We start from the raw sequence: 18,775 nt of genomic DNA on the forward strand, positions 1-18,775 counted from the left end.
AAGTTTTAAGCTTGTTCCTTATGATAAGTTGATACATAAGAAGCCTTTCAAAGGATTGTTGTTTGATTCATTGGACATTGTTCTTGACTTTTATAAGACTTATGGTCAAGAATGTGGTTTTGATGTGAATATGTCAAGTCAAAAAAGATACAATGATAGCACAATTCATATTATATATTCGACATGTAGTAGATCTAGTTTCACGGAGTCATTCAAGAATGAAAATGTTAATGTGAAATATTCAGATGTTAAGAGAATGAGAACTTCTTCTACGAAGAACGAATGCCCTGCTCTTTCAAAGTTCAAAAATCTTTGATGTTCTTTAATGTTCTACATTTATGTGTTTGTTGAAGATCACAACCATGAGCTTGTTGCTCAAGATCAGTTGCACTTATAAAGGATTAATAGGATAATGGATTTTCTTGATGAATGCTTTATACATAAGGTTGGTACTTGTAACATTGGTGCTTCAAAAGCTTATAACTTGGTGAGTAGTATGAAGGGTGGCTTTGATTATAGGGGAGGGACTGTAGTTGACTTTAAAAATTTTCATAGAGATTTGAATTGTAAAATTGGTGTTAAAGATTCCCAAATGGTTGTGGATATATTGACAAACAGAAAATTGTGTTTCTCTAATTTTTCATTTGAGGTTCAAAAAGATGTTGATGATCATCTTACTGGACTTTTTTGGGCTGATGATACTTCGAAAACCAACTATAAGGAATTTGGAGATGTACTATCTTTTGATGCTACTTATCAAACAAACAAGTAATTCATAATCCTTATTTGTTTTTTTTATGGTATTTGTTCTTTTTAATAATACCTATAAAAAAAATTCAGGTATTCTATGGTATTTGTTCTTTTTACTGGAGTTGACTACCACAAGCATTGTGTTACTTTTACTGCTGGTTTACTAGCTCGTGAGATAGCAGATGCATATGTGTGGTTGCTTGAAGTGTTTCGTAAAGCATTTGTCAAGCCTCCCATGATGATTGTAATAGATCAGGATTCATCAATGAAGAAAGTTGTTAATTTTGTTTTTCCTGAATCGAAGCATAGACTATGCATGTGGCACATCACTCAAAAACTTGAGGAAAAGGGTATATTTTTTTTGTTTCTTGATTCCTATATATGTTTATAACCATATAGATCATAAAGCATATAGTGAATTCACAATGTAAATTTTCATATGATGAAAGGAACAAATCTAAATCATAAATCACACTGTGAATTTATAATGTGAACCAAATGGTATATTAATATTAATTACATCAAATATTCAACATATGTAATGATTCTTATGTGTTTCTTTTTTTTTTTAGATTCCTATCGATGTTTATAACCATTCGGACTTCCAGAAGACATTTTTTGATATTATATGGAACCTTCAATGTTCTCCACAAGATTTTGATAGTTCATGGTCAACAATGTTAGATAAGTTTCAGCAAAAAGAAAATGACTGGTTAAGGTCTATTTTTTAAAATAAGGGATGTATGGATTCCAGCTTTTATGAGAGATCTTGAACTTTCTGGTTTGATGCGAACTACTTCAAGATTAGAGAGTCTGAATAATGCTTTCTCACATTTTTTGCATCATAAATCAAATTTGGTGAAGTTCATGATGTCGTTTGATAGTGCAATGGAGAAGCAAAGGCATCATCAATCTTTATTAGATTATCAGTCCACAACTACTACCCCCAAGCTAAGGACTCCTTTGGTTATTGAAAAGCATGCATCGGAAATTTATACACATAATATTTTCTTGGACATTCAGAAAGAGTTATATAAATATATGTTTTACTGTGTTCAAGAATCTGTAGTTATTGAAGATGAAAGTGAAGTTTATTCTTTGAGAGATAAGAAGAAAAAAAGTCGATTGATAAAAATGTGAATGAGGATGAAGAATCTGATGACTTTTATCGAAATAGTCTTACTTCTCATTGTCCTAATACTCGTTACAAGGTATGTCTCTTTGTCCTAATACAGTTTATTAAATATAAAATGTAGTTTCAAAATTCACACTGTGAATGTAGGATGTTTTGCTAATTAATAGTGTGAATTTTTACAGAGTTATAAATTGGTTTGTACTTTTCATTAGATTAGTATTGAATATGTTTTTTTTTGTGAATTTGATTTGAAGTACATATTTATATTATAGTATTATGATTTCTAATGTCTTGTTGATTAATAATGTGAATTGATGTTAATGTGTATAATTTTTATCGAATAATATGAGATAGAATTTCTTATTCACATATTAATTTTTGTTATTAATGATAATTTTGTAGGTTGTATTTAGTAGAAGGGGTGATAGCATTTGAATCAGTTGTAGCTGCATGCTTTTTGTCCAGGATAGATTTTTATGTCGTCATATGTTTTTCATATTAAATATGAAAGAGTAAGATGAAATTCCATCAAATTTCATTTTGAGGAGATGAGGAAAAGATATCATAGCTGATGGATTGTTGAGAAAAAGTACTCATATCCTCATAAAGGCAGTAAAAATGAATGTTTGATTCAATATGCATATGCTATTCTTCGTTTGTCTATTAACAAGATAGCAAATAATGAGGATGAGTTGGCTAAATATATAAAGCAACTTCAGGAAGTTGATAGTGGTATTCCTTTATGTACCTCATCAAGGGCATCTTCAAGTAGATCAGTTCACATTGAAAAACTTATTGGAGCTGCAGTACCTGATGTTATCAACATTCATAATCCAGAGCGGATCAGAAACAAGGGATGTGCTAGTGATAAAAGAATCAAGAGCACTAGAGAGAAAGTGATTGAGAAATCTAAAAAGGGTACTAGGTTGTCTAGTTTATGTCATAAACAAAATCACAATGCTAGGAGATGCATTTTAAGGTTTAAGAAGTCTGATTTAGAATCTGAGGTTACAGAAGGCTAATTCTATTTGTTTTTTTTTCTTTTTAAGACGAGTAAAATAAGATTTGATATTTGTAATGATCATTCAATGGATAGAAATGTTGAAATATTGATGTTAATTTTGATATTAATTATTTTAGAGTTTATTTCTAATAATAGAATATATTTTTTTCAAATTTTTTGTTTTTGGTTAAAGATATTTTTTTATTCTTAGTTTTTTAAATATTTTCTAATAAAAATTACATGCTAATGATTTAATTTATGTATATTAATTATCATTGATAATCTCATATATAAAAATTTTCATGTCAAAGATTGTCTTAATGTAATTTAATTCACATTGTGAATCTCAACTATTAATTGTTTTAATGATCTATATGTATCATAATTCACATTGTGAACCTCACATATAAAATATACATGTTATAATATGTACTGTAATTCACATAGTTAATCTTACAAATAAAATTTTCACAAGGTTAACATATAAATAATGAAAATTTTGTACATATATTGTATTGTTATTACATTAACATTTAATCATTTAGACCAAAAGAAATGAAGTAAATGTATGAAATGACAATGTACTTTCAATTCTTTATTCAGAGTAGAAATATAATCACTTCCCCCCACCCACACACTAATATCATATTTTTAATAAAACATGTAATTGTATAACATACATGTAGACATTCACATGAAAATATAAACATCTTATAAGTATTTAGTAAAGTTCATTATATTTGATATAGACACTAACATAAAATTGTAACATAACAAGCATGTATGTGTTCTTAAAGAAATTAAAGTGCATCTAAACGTATACTAATAATGAATAGAAAACTAAGTTTTAAGTTTTACACTTCTTTTTCCAATCTTTGAAGTACTATATCCTTTCTCCCCTTTTTTCCCATCCCTTGTCGAGAAAATCTTTTATTTCTTCATTAGTCTTTTTTGCAAACTTAGTTGTTTGTGCAATGATTTTTAACCTATGTGTGTTTGCGTCACTCAATACTATCTTTGTCAAATACTTAATGCGTAAATCGTTTAACATACTTTGTTGTTGTTTTAATTCTTTTGGCAATCCACATGTCTAATTTATTGTTTTATCTCCCATATATGTCTTCATATGATGCATGCAAAAAACTCCATAGTCAACATGATTATCCCTCGTGCGCCAATTCATGTTCACCCTTTCTGGTTCAACACCCTCCAAAGTTAAAGCTGATTTGTGATTGACCCTCATCAAGTACCTTCTAAAAAGTATTTTCTGCAAGAAAGAAATTGTCATTTTCTATAGTTATTATTTTATTTAGATTATCTGTTTATTAATACTTATATTTATAATGTAAATTTAATATTCTTACCAATTCATTAGGTGCATCACGATAAGCTCTAGAAAACTTTGCACTTGAATTCCAATTGTCAATGACATCAACCGCTGGTTCTTCTAAGTTTATGCAAATGATGTAAAAGTAATTTTTTTTATGAACTGGTAAAAACACCTATTTAATAATTTAAATTGTTAAAATTTGTTAAAAATATGTAATATATTCAACAAAAAGAACAGTTTATTAACAAGTGAACTTTTTCAAATGTCAGAAGCTCTTTGTCCTTTTTCATTGAATCTTTGATATTTGACTCAAATGTATCAAATCTTTGATTGAAAGGGATATTTTTGTCAAATATGAACTATCTCTGCAAAAAAAAAAATTAATATACATCAATCTTTAAAGAGTAAATTGTTAAATTCACAATAAGTTAAATTTAAAATTTAAAATTATTAACACTGTAAATTATAATGGGATTAATTGTGTGAATTTTATTACTTATTCAGAACTCATGAAAATTGTATCTATTATATTATCACTATTATCATGATATATATTTTTTTAATTAACTTACCACAATTGATGTATCAAAGAAATATCGATTCACTGTAGAATTTGATTTAAGCTTTTCTTCATAGTTCAAAATATCAGTCCAAGCATCAATGACATGTGCATGTACCCATAATCCTATTTGCATTTTTTCAATCATTCCTCTTCCAAGCACATACCCTCTCTTAGTCTGAAATACATTCTCATTTAATTCGTAATCAAATAAAACAAAAAACTAGTTATGTGTATTTTATATACTATTGTATTTAAATAAAAGATAACATGAATTATTACCTTCTATTACCAATTCTGGAAAAAAAATTCTATGTGACACTTTTACTTCATCTGGATCTACAAATTTTGATGCAAAGACCTGTTTTTTTTTTATTATAAGGAGAAGATAGCTTCAGTGATGGTTTATTTAATATTTTTCCTACTTCTCTTTTTTTGTCTTCATCATCTTCAATTCTCAAGATATTATTGTCACATTCTGTTTCTTCTGAATCATAACTTTCTCCTTCATCAAGTTTTTCATCTTTTATTTCTTCCTTCATGTGTTCATCTTCACTGCTTTCATCTCCTTCCTGAAACTCTTGTGTTAGACCAAGACCAAGTCCAAGTGAAAAACTAGGCATTGATGATTTTCTAGTATTTTTTTCTTTTTCTTTTTATCATCTATTTTTTGTTCTCTAAAACTTTTTACATTTTCAAAATCATCATAATTATCAAAATTTAAAATACATTGAATAGAATCAGCAATCTCATGCACTATTGGATCATTGTACAAATTTTCTGGTGTTACCATGATTGTTTGATTCTTTATTTCATGTTCATTCAAATTCTCTTCACTTTTTTTTCATCTTCATCCCTATCACCTTTTGCATCATCTTCATTTTGAGTGTCATAAATGAATTCTTTTTCAAAGATTTTCTTCATATCCTTCAACTCATCGCTTTATGTGAATTTTGTTGTTGAAAACTCAATTAACTTTCCAAACTTAATTTTATCATTCACTAGTTTTTTGTAATCCTTTTTCGCTTTGAATACCAATTCCTGCGAAATGAGATAAAAAATGTCAAAGAAAATGATTTTTTTTAGACTTTTTTCTATAATAAATTACAGTTTCAGAATATGAATGCATTGATGAGGTATCACATTTTTAATGCATTTTAATAAATTACATATTTACTTTGTGAGTTTATTATTGAGAAAGTAATAAAATACACTTTTATATTCACAATGTGAATCACTTTATGAATTTTATTTTAACTACAATTGTATAACATATATATGTAATTTAACTTCATTTTTTTTAAATATATAGATTATTAACTTACATTGAGTTTCATATCTTCATTTTCATCGGTGTCGGATTCTTCATCATTCTCTATAGCATCATCATTCCATTCCAAAGTTCCAAAGTTACCACTCTTTAACTCAACTTTTTCCCTTTTCACCATCATTTCATAATCCTAAAAATGTAGTGCATGTATTTGTCTTTTTTCATTCTTATCATTTCTCATAAACTCCAAATAAACTAGCTGTTTATGTAAACAAAATTATGATTAATTAGTTTTCTTATAAAAATATAAATAAAAGTGTTATTTATAAGAATTTTCCTTACGAGTAGTACAAGAAGTGGCCCACAATAGTAGTTTCCACTATCGGGTTCATCCCATGTTGTCTTTGACATTTTCAAGCAATTAGTTATAAAACCACACCAATCAATTTCTCTCAAAGGTGTTTTGCCTAACAAATGTGACAATACTATTGTCTTACAAGTTCCAGGCTTATTCTGTTCACAAATGGTATTCACAAACAATAATACAAAGTTTGTTCTGAAAATAATCCCTAAATCTGATGATTCTTTAATTTTCTCTTCAACATTCGATGGTCTCATAGCCTTGAAATTGTATTGTTGCTTACAATCCATTAACTCTTTTCCTTCACATTTATCAGTGATATATATATATATATATATATATATATATATATATATATATATATATATATATATATATATATTTTCCACCTAGAGGAATTCCATGCAAATCATGAGTAAGTTATGATGTTATGTCTATCTTTGCATTAGGTAGATGGATTTTCATATCTGATAGATTGAATGAATTCACAAAAAAACGTGCCAATTTCCCAAAAATTCCATTGGTTACAATTCTCAGCAAAGATCCCAATCTCATTTCTCTGATGGCTTTTCTCTGTTCTTTGTTTATAGATTTAACAATATCATAAAACTTCTTTTGGCTCATTCTTGTTCTCAAACATACTCTGTCATTTGGATTTATTAGCACTTTTGCCTTTTTTTTCTTTGACTACTTCCAGAGTCTTTGTTTTTCTTTTTCTTTTTCCTATTAGTCAATAATTTTCATAAGCTTCTAATAATATAACATATATAATATAAAATAACTAACAATACAAGAAATTCACATGTGAATTTGTTTTGCAAAATATAATATATTACATAAAATAAACATGTAAATTTGTTTATAACTTTGTAAATTAAACATGTGAATAGTAATAAACAAACATGTTATTTTTTTCATCAGATTCTTTCTTTACAAGGCTATCTTCAACTTTAATAGGAGTCACCGATTTTTTGTATTCAATCATTTTAAGTCTTGGACTCTATCTGATTTCAGTTCATGTTTTAACAAATTTATAAAGAGTTAATTTTATAATACCAAATTCAATTAAAATTCTATAAATACTAACCTTAAGTTGTTTTCTTTTCAGATGTCTTGAAAACAGATTTTTCTTGCTTCATCGACTTTTTCGTTTTTGTTTTATGTAATCTTGGACTCTGTCTGATTTCTGTTCATTTAAAAAAAATAAAGATAATTGATTTTATATATTAAAGTAAATTATAATATTATAAATACTAACCTTGAGTTTTTTTCTTTTCAAGTGTCTTCAAAACAGATTCATCTTGCTTCATCATTTTTTTTTGTTTGCTTTTTTTGAATCTCATCAGCTTCTAAACTTTTTTCTTATTCAACATTTTCTTCAATAGTCTTTTTCATCTTCATTTTTTCTTAACTTATTAACTATTTCCAACACGGTTTTCCTTGCTGTGTTTTTGGCATATTTTTTTGAACCATCAACTACATAATGTGAAATTTTCAATATGAATGTCATTAATATAAGTAGTATTAATACATGTCAAACAATATAAAATTGAACATGTGATGCTCAAATTGCAAAACTTTTTAGAAATTCACATTGTGAATCTGTTAGGCTATGAGTTATATTCAAGATTCACATTGTGAATTTATGCATTTAACAGCAAAAGAGTTTGAGGTTCACCAAATGATGTACACATACACATGGTGAATTTTTACAATTACATTGTGCATAGTCAAATACAAACAAAAGTGTTGATCAACTTGCAAAATTAATATGTTTTTAAGAGATTCACATTGTGAATCTGTTTGAATGTGACATACACATCCAAGATTCACATTATGAACTTATGCATTTAATAGTCAAAGAGTTTGAGGTTCACCAAGTGATGTACACATACACATGGTGAATTTTTACAATTACATTGTGCATAGTCAAATACAAACAAAAGTGTTGATCACTTGCAAAAGCAAAAAAACATTTTTTTAACAGATGCACATTGTGAATCTGTGTGAATGTGAGATACACATCCAAGATTCACATTGTGAATTTATGCATTTAATGGCAAAAGTGTTTGAGTTTCACCAAATGATGTACATATACACATGGTGAATATTTACAATTACATTGTGCATAGTCAAATACAAACAAAAGTGTTGATCAAATTTAATATATATATATATATATATATATATATATATATATATATATATATATATATATGTTTTTAAGAGATTCACATTGTGAATCTGTTTGAATGTGAGATACACATCCAAGATTCACATTGTGAATTTATGCATTTAATTGCAAAAGAATTTGAGGTTCACCAAGTGATGTACACATACACATGGTGAATTTTTATAAATACGTTGTGCATAGTCATATACAAACAAAAGTGTTGATCAACTTGTAAAATAAAAAGAAAACATTTTTTTAACAGATTCACATTGTGAATCTGTGTGAATGTGAGATACACATCCAAGATTCACATTGTGAGTTTATGCATTTAACAGCAAAAGTGTTTAAGGTTCACCAAATGATGTACTTATAGACATGGTGAATTTTTACAATTACATTGTGCATAGTGAAATACAAACAAAAGTGTTGATCAACTTGAAAAAAAATGTTTTTAAGAGATTCACATTGTGAATTTGTATGAATGTGAGATACACATCCAAGATTCACATTGTGAATTATTTTTTTTTAATAAGTGTGTAGTATATGATTAGATAATTAGTTATTTTAATCTGAATACAAATGTTCTAACCTTTTTTTATCTTGAATATCTTCAATTTTTTCACTTGTAGTTGAAGGTAGAACATCTTTTAGACTTCTTGTCAATTTCATTCTTTTCTTATTATCCTTTTTTTCATTGATCTTTTCTTCATTTCCTGCTTTTGATTAACAAATTAATTCAAACATCAATTTCATGGTATGAAAGTTATGATTTATTCACATTGTGAATTCAGTTTGAATCAAAACATTACCAATGCAACTCTTTATAAATTTACAATGAGAAGCACAATAAGAGATACAATATGAATTAAATATAGATACATAATGTGAATTTCACAAGATGAGAAAATCAAATGTAAATGATAAATCACCCTGTGAATTCACAATTTGAATAAATGATATGTTAAATTGATATATAATAATGATTCACTTTGTGAATTGTCAAATAATATAATACTTAGAAACATCGAATCCTTTCAAAATAATCAAATGTAAATCACAAAGCACACTTTGAATTCAAAATGTGAAATTATTTTTTCAATTTGATTGATAAATTCAGAAACCACTTAGATTCACAAAGTTTTTAGGAAATTACAGTTTGTAATTTAGATATTCATGATTTCTGTATCGATTTGAAGAAATTTATATCATTAGGTTTTTGTTAATTATACGAATTCTCAAAAGTTCATGAAATTAGGGTTTCAATTTACTTAATAAACTCATATTCGAGTTAGATTCACAATGTTTCAGGAAATTTCAGTTTGTAATATAGATATTCATTAGGTTTTCTGTAACGATGAAATTTTCAAAACAAAATTTTCATTTTTCGACAACCATATTTAAGTAAAAATATTCTCAAAAGTATTCAACAATAGTTATCAAAACATAACATATCCCAAGATCACAAAGACCAAATCCATTCTCGGATGTATACGGGTCACATCGGTGCCTTCCCATGGTCCTCGCTAGTACCTGAAACACATAACACAACAACTGTAAGCATAAATGCTTTGTGACTTCCCCAAAATACCACATACAACACATACGCCACTCGAGGCTACTGTACGACCCTCTGGTCGATATGTGTCAGCGGGACCCTCCGGTCCTGTAGCTCGTTGGACCCTCTGGTCCGGTCATAGCTCGTTGGGCCCTCCGACCCGGTCTATCTCGTTGGACCCTCCGGTCCGGTATATAAAATTAAATATCATACATACATCACATAACACATAATTTCATATATGGCACACAATCTCATACATATCACATAAGACCTTCCGGTCAACTCATAATACCACTCTAGGTAATGTATAGTGAGAAGACTCACCTCGCGTAACTCGGTAACTCAGAAATCTTAGACTCCGTGGAAATGGGATCTAGTCTCTGCCTAATCATACGAAATAAACACTTGGCGTCAACACATTTACCAAAGGCTAGACCATTCCCTCTCCTAGCACTCTCCAGAGAGTAAAAGACCATTTTACCCCTCTCAAGGCTCAAATACTCTAAAATTGACCAAACCCTAAAAGTCAACAAAAGTCAACCTTTTGGGGTATGCGGCGCATACCAGATCTGTACTAAGCGTACCCGATGGCTTCACAGAATCGGGGTATGTAGCCCCTTACGCCGCGCATACTGGGACTACGCCCAGCGTAACTCCCAGTTTTCTCCTCCTCTTCATTCTGGTCTTAATCGGTTAAGTCTTGCATTCAAAATTCAGATCTAACTCCTCTAACACGACTTAATCCATAAAGTTGGTGACTTTAAGCCTTTGCATGGCTGTGGAAGTCACAAAAACCCAAAACATTTTATTTCCAACCTTAAAAGGTCCATATCTCATGCATGAACAACTTTTAACAACCAATACTGGATTTTATCACATTACAACACTAAAGGGGCTAGTATGGGACATATCTCGGTTTCTAAGAGCTCAACCACTCAAAAAGCTATGAACTTGGGGACCGAAAACCCTAAAAGTTCTCTCTACAAAGCATGAACAGAAAAGATGCAAAGCTTGAAGCTTTTTACCTCAAAAGGGATCTCCCAACACTTTAGAACTCGGATCTACTCTTGCCCTTCCACCTCTAGCTCCAACAATGGCTTCCTCTTCTCCTTCTTCACCTCAAAAAGGTACCTTCAAGCTCAAGAAAGCACACAAAAGCTTATAGATGGATTTATGCACTCTAAGGGCTCACTCAAGGGGGTATGGTAGCTGGTGTAAGGGACTAAACATTCCTTTTATAGTGCACAAGCCCGAATTTAGGGTTTGCACCTGGACACATTACGCCCAGCGTAACCCTGGGTACGCCCAGCGTAACCCTGGGTACGCCCAGCGTACCCAGGCGAGTCCGCGTCCAAATTAAGCGCGTGAGTACGCGCGGCGTACGCTTCTTTACGCCCAACGTACTCATAAATCCACATATAACTTCAAGGGACTCAACTTTCCATATTTCAAAGTAGAGGGGTCATAAGGATTACCTGAATTTCGGGCTGTTACAATTCTCCCCCACTAGAACCAGACTTCACCCTCGAAGTCTCATGCTGCGAACAACGTCGGATGTTGCTCCCGCATCTCCGACTCCAACTCCCAGGTCAGCTCGGACCCTTTCCGATGTTGCCACTGGACCTGCACCAAGGGTACTTCCTTGCTCCTCAGAACCTTGATCTTCCAATCCAAGATCGCGATCGGCTTCTCAGTATAACTTAGACCCACGGCTACCTGGATATCCTCTAATGGTACCACTTCCGACTCATCGGCTATACACTTCCTCAGCTACGACACGTGGAAGGTATCATGAATCTGGACCAACTCCACAAGTAGCTCCAAGTGATACGCTACCTTCCCCAGCTTGCCCCTTTTCCTGAAACGGATCACTCATTTCCAAGGAGATACTTTCAGGAGCATGAAATCACCGACCTAGAACTCGAGTTCGGATCGTCTTCTATCTGCATAACTCTTCTGGCGACTCTGAGCGGTTAATAACCTCTGTCTGACGTGTCGTATCTACTCTGTCGTATGAAGCACTGTCTATGTACTCCCCATCACACGTTGCCCTACCTCACCCCAGAAAATGGGGGTACGATACCTCCTTCCATACAACAGCTCAAAGGGTGGCATACCGATGCTCGAGTGATGGCTATTGTTATAGGAAAACTCAGCCAAGGGAAAATACGTGTGCCAACTCCCACCGAAATCTAGTACACATGCCCGAAGCATGTCCTCGAGCGTCTGAATCATCCGCTCGCTCTGCCCGTCGGTCTGTGGGTGGTATGTGGTACTAAAATGCAGCCTCGTACCCAATTCCTCATGAAATTTCTTCCAGAATCTGGAAGTGAAACGCATATCTCGATCTGAGACGATTGAGATCGGTACTCCATGCCACGATACCACCTCCCTAACGTACAACTCTGCTAGCCTCTCTGCGAAAGAGCTCTCACTGATGGCAAGGAAGTGAGCGCTCTTCGTCAACCTGTCCACAATCACCCAAATTGCATCGACACCCCTGGCAGTCCTCGGTAATTTTGTGATGAAATCCATGGTGATCTGTTCCCACTTCCACTCGGGAATCTCTAATGGCTGCAACTTACCATGCGGACACTGGTGCTTGGCCTTAACCTTGCGATAGGTCAAGCACCTCTCTACGAACCATGCAACATCCCTCTTCATACAGGGCCACCAATACTCCTTCTTCAGGGCCAAATACATCTTAGTGGCCCCGGGGTGGATCGAGAACTTTGATCTATGCGCCTCCTCCATCAAGACGATATGCGTTCCGCCCACAAACGGTACCCAAACCCGACCCTGAAAGGTCATAAGTCCTCAATTATGGGTAACAAACACTGATACCTGCCCGATCACTCGCTCCCTCTTGCGGTTCTCCGGTCTCACGGCCTCCGCCTGGGCCCCTCGAATGGTGTCCCATACCAGAGTCATCACTAACAATCTCATGCAAACATCTTGTATCGGGGCACCCTCCGCCCTACGGCTTAGGGCATCGGCTACAACATTAGCCTTACTCGGGTGGTACAGGATCTCGCAGTCATAATCCTTCACCACATCCAGCCATCTCCTCTGGCGCATATCTAGGTTGGGCTGATCCATCAAATACTTCAAACTCTTGTGGTCTGTGTATATAGTACACTGAACCCCATACAGATAGTGACGCTAGCTCTTGAGGGTGAACACCACTGCCCCCAACTACAGATCGTGGGTGGGATACCTCGACTCATGAGGTTTCAGCTGCCTCGATGCATATGCTATCACATGCCCCCTCTGCATAAGCACCGCTCCCAACCCTGATATCGATGCATCACAGTACACCATAAAATCCTCCATCCCTTCCGAGAGTGCGAGAGTGCGAGCACCGGAGCTTCGCACAATCTCTGGCGAAGTGTCTCAAATGAGGTCTGCTGCTTCGGACCCCATGAAAAAGCAACACCCTTCCGGGTCAACTTGGTGAGTGGCACAATGATCTTAGAGAAATCCCTGATAAATCTCCGATAATAACTAGTTAACCCAAGGAACTCTTGATCTCGGTAGGCGACCTCGGCACCTCCCAACTCATCACTACCTCGATCTTTGCCGGATCGACCAATATCCCCTTCTGGTTAACGAGGTGCCCTAGGAACTGGACCTCCCGTAACCAAAAATCACACTTGAAGAATTTGGCGTAAAGCCTCTCCGATCTCAGAACTCCAAGGATTTCCCTCAAATGCTCCTCATGCTGCTCTCTAGATCTCGAATACACCAAGATATCATCGATGAATACGATCACCGAACGATCCAACATCGGCCTGCACACCCTGTTCATGAGATCCAAGAATGCCACCGGTGCATTGGTGAGCCTGAAAGGCATCACCACGAACTCGTAATGCCCGTAATGAGTCCTGAATGCTTTCTTCTGGATATCTTCATCCCGAACCCTCATCTGGTGATATCCCGACCTCAAGTCTATCTTGGAGAACCAAGACGCTCCCTGCAACTGATCGAATAGATCTTCGATCCTCGGTAACGGATAACGGTTCTTAACCGTCAGCTTGTTCAACTCTCGGTAATCAATACACATCCGGTGTGAACCATCCTTCTTCTTGAATAAAAGGATCGACGCTCCCTAGGGTGAGCTACTCGGTCTAATAAACCCCTTTCCCAGCAGCTTCTGAAGCTGCGAGGATAACTCCAGCATCTTGGGCGGCGCAAGGCGATAGGGTGCCTTGGCAATATGTGCCGCCCCCAGTACCAAGTCGATACGAAACTCCACCTGCCTCTCGGGAGGCACACCCGAAAACTCCTCGGGGAAAACATCAGGGAACTCCCGCACAATCGGGACCTCATCAATCGAACTTGGCCTCCCAGCGGCCACTCACGTGTCCATCACAGATGCCACAAATCCCCTATAGCCTTGTTGTAAACTCTGCCTCGCCCTAGCAACCGAACAAAATGCTGACTCAGGATGGGTACACTCACCGTACACCGTAATTACTCCCCCGCTAGGGTCTCAAATCGTCACCAACTGACGCTCGCAGTCTATAATAGCTCCAAATTGGCTTAATCAATCCATGTCCACTATGACACATAAGTCCCCCATCGTAATCGGGACTAGATCGATCGAGAACCTCACACCGAAGATCTCAAGTCTACATCCTCGAATCACCTCTGTGGCATAAACTACTCGCTCGTTAGCTATAGAAACTCGCAGAGGTCGACTCAAGGCCTCTCGACAAACGACTAAAAGCTAACGACACAAAAGATCGACTCGCTCCCGAGTCAAATAGCACTAAGGCATGTACATAATTCACAAGAAAGGTACCTACGCATAACATAATATAAGCATAATATCTCAGACTCAAATAAATAGAGAGAATAATACATACCGGCCACAACGTCAGGTGCTGCGCGGACCTCCTCCACTATCAACTGGAAGGCTCTCTCGCAAGCCTTCAGCGCCTCGACCTTTGCTGGTCGAATCTCGGTAGCCCTAGCAGCAGGTGCAGATCCCTGTGTTGATCCCTGAAGTAGCTGAGGGCACTCGGCCTTCCGATGGCCGGCCTGGTTGCAATGGAAGCAAACCAAAAATCCCTTGGGGCAATCCCTCGCGATATGCCCTTCCTTCCCGCACTTGTAGCATACTCCTGCCCGGCACGACCTCTCATGACTCTTGCCGCACTTTCCACAAGTGCGGCCCTTTGCACTCCCCGATCTCAAATCAGCAGGTCTGGCCCGCTTGGCTGCCGGATGAGACTGAGCCAGCTGCCGATCCATCCTCTGTGACTCGGCCTCCTCCCTGTCCTGAGTCTCCAACTCAATCTCCCTCTTCCGGGCGTTTGCCTGGAGCTTAGCACATGTGCGGTAAGTCGAGTTCGCTACGAACTCCCGAATATCTCTCCTCAGAACACTTAGATACCGGCTCATGTGAGCCTACTCAGTGGACACCTGCTCAGGGCAAAACATCTCCCTTTCATGAAACTTCCTAGTAACAACTGTAACAGAATCAGTACCATGCTTGAGGGTCAAGAACTCCTGAATTAACCGTTCCCTCTCCATTGGGGGAACATACTTGTCTCTGAACATGGCGGTGAACCTCTCCCAGGTCACCTCAGAAATCTTTGCCAGAGTGAAGCTCGTCGTCACGAACTTCCACCAATCCTTCGCTCCCAAGCAGAGCTGGTTTAGAGCGAACCGTACCCTCAAGTGCTCTGGTCAAGAACACGTATAGAAACATCCCTCGATGTCAGAGATCCATCTCATCGCAGCAATCGGGTCCTGCATCCCATCGAACTCTAGTGGCTTCGTGTTGCTGAACTCCCAAAACAACAACGAGTCACCTCCCTGAGGTCTGGCAGCAACAACAGCAGCAATAGCTGCAGCAGCCGCAGCCTCCGTTAGTGCCGCATACCGGTCGTCAAAGGTCTCAATCAATGTGGTCTTGATGTCCCCGAACATCTCTGGAATCTCATCCCGGATGGCAGCAGCCACTTCCTCATGAATCAATCGACGGATCTCCTCGTCGCTGACACCACTGCTCCAAGGTGTGTGTCGTGTCCCAACCATGATGCCTCTGAAATACAACATAAAAATATCAGAGACTCGATCGAGCATACTCGGACTCGATAACGCAACCCTACTTGTCCTCCAATATCCAAAGGATTCTTACTTGGACTGCTCACTGATCCGGTGTCTTCAGTAGTACGGGCCCTATATTACTGACCACACCGCATCAGCATTCACCCCAAGTCCTCCTCCTTGGATCCCGGATCGTAAGTACTCTACACTCGCTATGCATTGGCTACCCTCCGATAAACCTCTCATGAGCTCCTAACTACTACCTACTCACTCTCAAGGCATCTCATAGCAGCAGTAATCTCCTAGGCTAAGGCATCACAAATCAGGTCACTCTAGTCCTAATATGAATACCTAGCCCACTCTAGCATTCATAAGATAATATATCATATAACACATAATGTAAGGGTATTTAGGGGATTCATCGTTCAGGCGCTGGCTGACCGTATATACTACTCTTTTCTTTTTAAACCTTTTACTCTTTTAAAAACTTGTTTTATTATTAATAAAAATCTCTCAAATCCTCATTTTGAGTTCAAATACGCCCGAATGTGCATCCAAATCCCTCAAACCAACGCTCTGATACCAACTTGTAACGATGAGATTTTCAAAACAAAAATTTCATTTTTCGACAACCATATTTAAGTAAAAATATTCTCAAAAGTATTCAACAATAGTTATCAAAACATAACATATCCCAAGATCACAAAAATAAAATCCATTCTTTGATGTGTAGGGATCACGCCGGTGCCTTCCCACAGTCCTCGCCAATACCTGAAACACATAACACAACAATTGTAAGCATAAATGCTTAGTGAGTTCCCTGAAATACCACATACAACACATACGCCACTTGAGGCTACTGTATGACCCTTCGGTCGATGTGTCTCAGCGGGACCCTCCGGTCTCGTAGCTCGTTGGACCCTCTGGTCCGGTCATAGCTCGTTGGGCCCTCCAGCCCGGTCTGTCTCGTTGGACCCTCCGGTCTGGTCTATACAATTAAATATCATACATACATCACATAACATATAATCTCATACATGGCACACAATCTCATACATAGCACATAAGACCTTCCGGTCAACTCATAATACCACTCTAGGTAATGTATAGTGAGAAGACTTACCTCGCGTAACTCGGTAACTCGGAAATCTCGGACTCCGTGGAAATGGGATCTAGTCTCCGCCTAATCATACGAAATAAACACTCGGTGTCAACACATTTCCCAAGGCTAGACCATTCCTTCTATTAGCACTCTCAGGAGGGTAAAAGACCATTTTACCCCTCTCAAGGCTCAAATACTCTAAAATTGACCAAACCCTAAAAGTCAAAAAAAAAAGTCAACCTTCTGGGGTACGCGATGCGTACCAGATCTGTAAGCTAAGCGTACCCGTCGGCTTCATAGAATCGGGGTACACGGCCCCTTACGCCGCGCGTATTGGGATTATGCCCAGTGTAACTCCCAGTTTTCTCCTCCTTTTCATTCAGGTCTTAATCGGTTAAGTCTTGCATCCAAAATCTAGATCTGACTCCTCTAACACGACTTAATCCATAAAGTTGGTGACTTTAAGCCTTTGCATGGCTGTGGAAGTCACAAACATCCAAAACATTTTATTTCCAACTTTAAAAGGTCCATATCTCATGCATGAACAACTTTTAACAACCAAGACTGGATTTTATCACATTACAACACCAAAGGAGCTAGTATGGGATAGATCTCAGCTTCTAAGAGCTCAACCACTCAAAAAGCTATGAACTTGGGGACTAAAAACCCTAAAAGTTTTCTCTACAAAGCATGAATAGAAAAATGCAAAGCTTGAAGCTTTTTACCTCAAAAGAGATCTCCCAACACTTTATAACTCGGATCTACTCTTGCCCTTCCACCTCTAGCTCCAACAATGGCTTCCTCTTCTCCTTCTTCAACTAAAAAAGGAACCTTCAAGCTCAAGAACACACACACAAGCTTATAGACGGATTTATGCACTCTAAGGGCTCACTCAAAGGGGTATGGTGGCTGGGGCAAGGGACTAAACATTCCTTTTATAGTGCACAAGCACAAATTTAGGGTTTGCACCTGGACACATTACGCCCAGCGTAACCCTGGGTACGCCCAGCGTACAAGGGCGAGTCCACGTCCAAATTAAGCGCGTGAGTACGTGCGGCGTACGCTTCTTTACGCCCAGCGTACTCACAAATCCACATATAACTTCAAGGGACTCAACTTGCCATCTCTTAAAGTAGAAGGGTCATAAGGCTTACCTGAATTTCAGGTTTTTACATTTTCGTTATGTATACAAATTATTAAAAGTTCATCATCCGACGAGGGTTTCAAATCAGTCTAAAACGATTTTGTTAATATAATAGTGTATTAACAGATTCATCGAATACATAATGTAACAGATAGTTTAGATTTGTCGTTTTGAAATTTATCAATCGAAAAAATATAATGTTGAAAATGGATTAAATGAGATAATCGAAAGTGAATAGCAGTCAAATATACCTTATAGATTCATTTTGACGAACTTTTTGGGAAGATTCACTGTGGATATTGACTGAATCGTCGCCGGAGATTCGTTTGAAAT

At 36.4% G+C, this 18,775-nt stretch overlaps 1 protein-coding gene across 1 annotated transcript; it reads left to right on the forward strand.

Annotated features, from left to right (window-relative positions):
• Positions 1-412: 412 nt before the first annotated feature.
• Positions 413-2,907, forward strand: LOC145045312 (protein FAR1-RELATED SEQUENCE 5-like). Its single transcript, XM_078993646.1, has 6 exons — positions 413-768; positions 841-1,036; positions 1,323-1,429; positions 1,488-1,886; positions 2,288-2,373; positions 2,495-2,907. The coding sequence occupies exons 1-6, from the start codon at positions 413-415 to the stop codon at positions 2,905-2,907; spliced, it is 1,557 nt and encodes a 518-aa protein (XP_078849772.1).
• Positions 2,908-18,775: the final 15,868 nt, after the last annotated feature.

This window comes from Lactuca saligna, chromosome 5, assembly GCF_052625555.1.
Source record: "Lactuca saligna cultivar CGN05327 chromosome 5, ASM5262555v1, whole genome shotgun sequence".
NCBI classification, from domain to species: Eukaryota; Viridiplantae; Streptophyta; class Magnoliopsida; order Asterales; family Asteraceae; genus Lactuca; species Lactuca saligna.

Excerpts from the sequence above, each read along its gene's own strand:
- LOC145045312 (XM_078993646.1), top strand. The coding sequence starts at position 413 with ATGGATTTTCTTGATGAATGCTTTATACATAAGGTTGGTACTTGTAAC. Across the intron at positions 769-840 it reads GCTACTTATCAAACAAACAA|GTATTCTATGGTATTTGTTC; the intron begins GTAATTCATAAT and ends AAAAAAATTCAG. Across the intron at positions 1,430-1,487 it reads GATAGTTCATGGTCAACAAT|GGATGTATGGATTCCAGCTT; the intron begins GTTAGATAAGTT and ends TTTTAAAATAAG.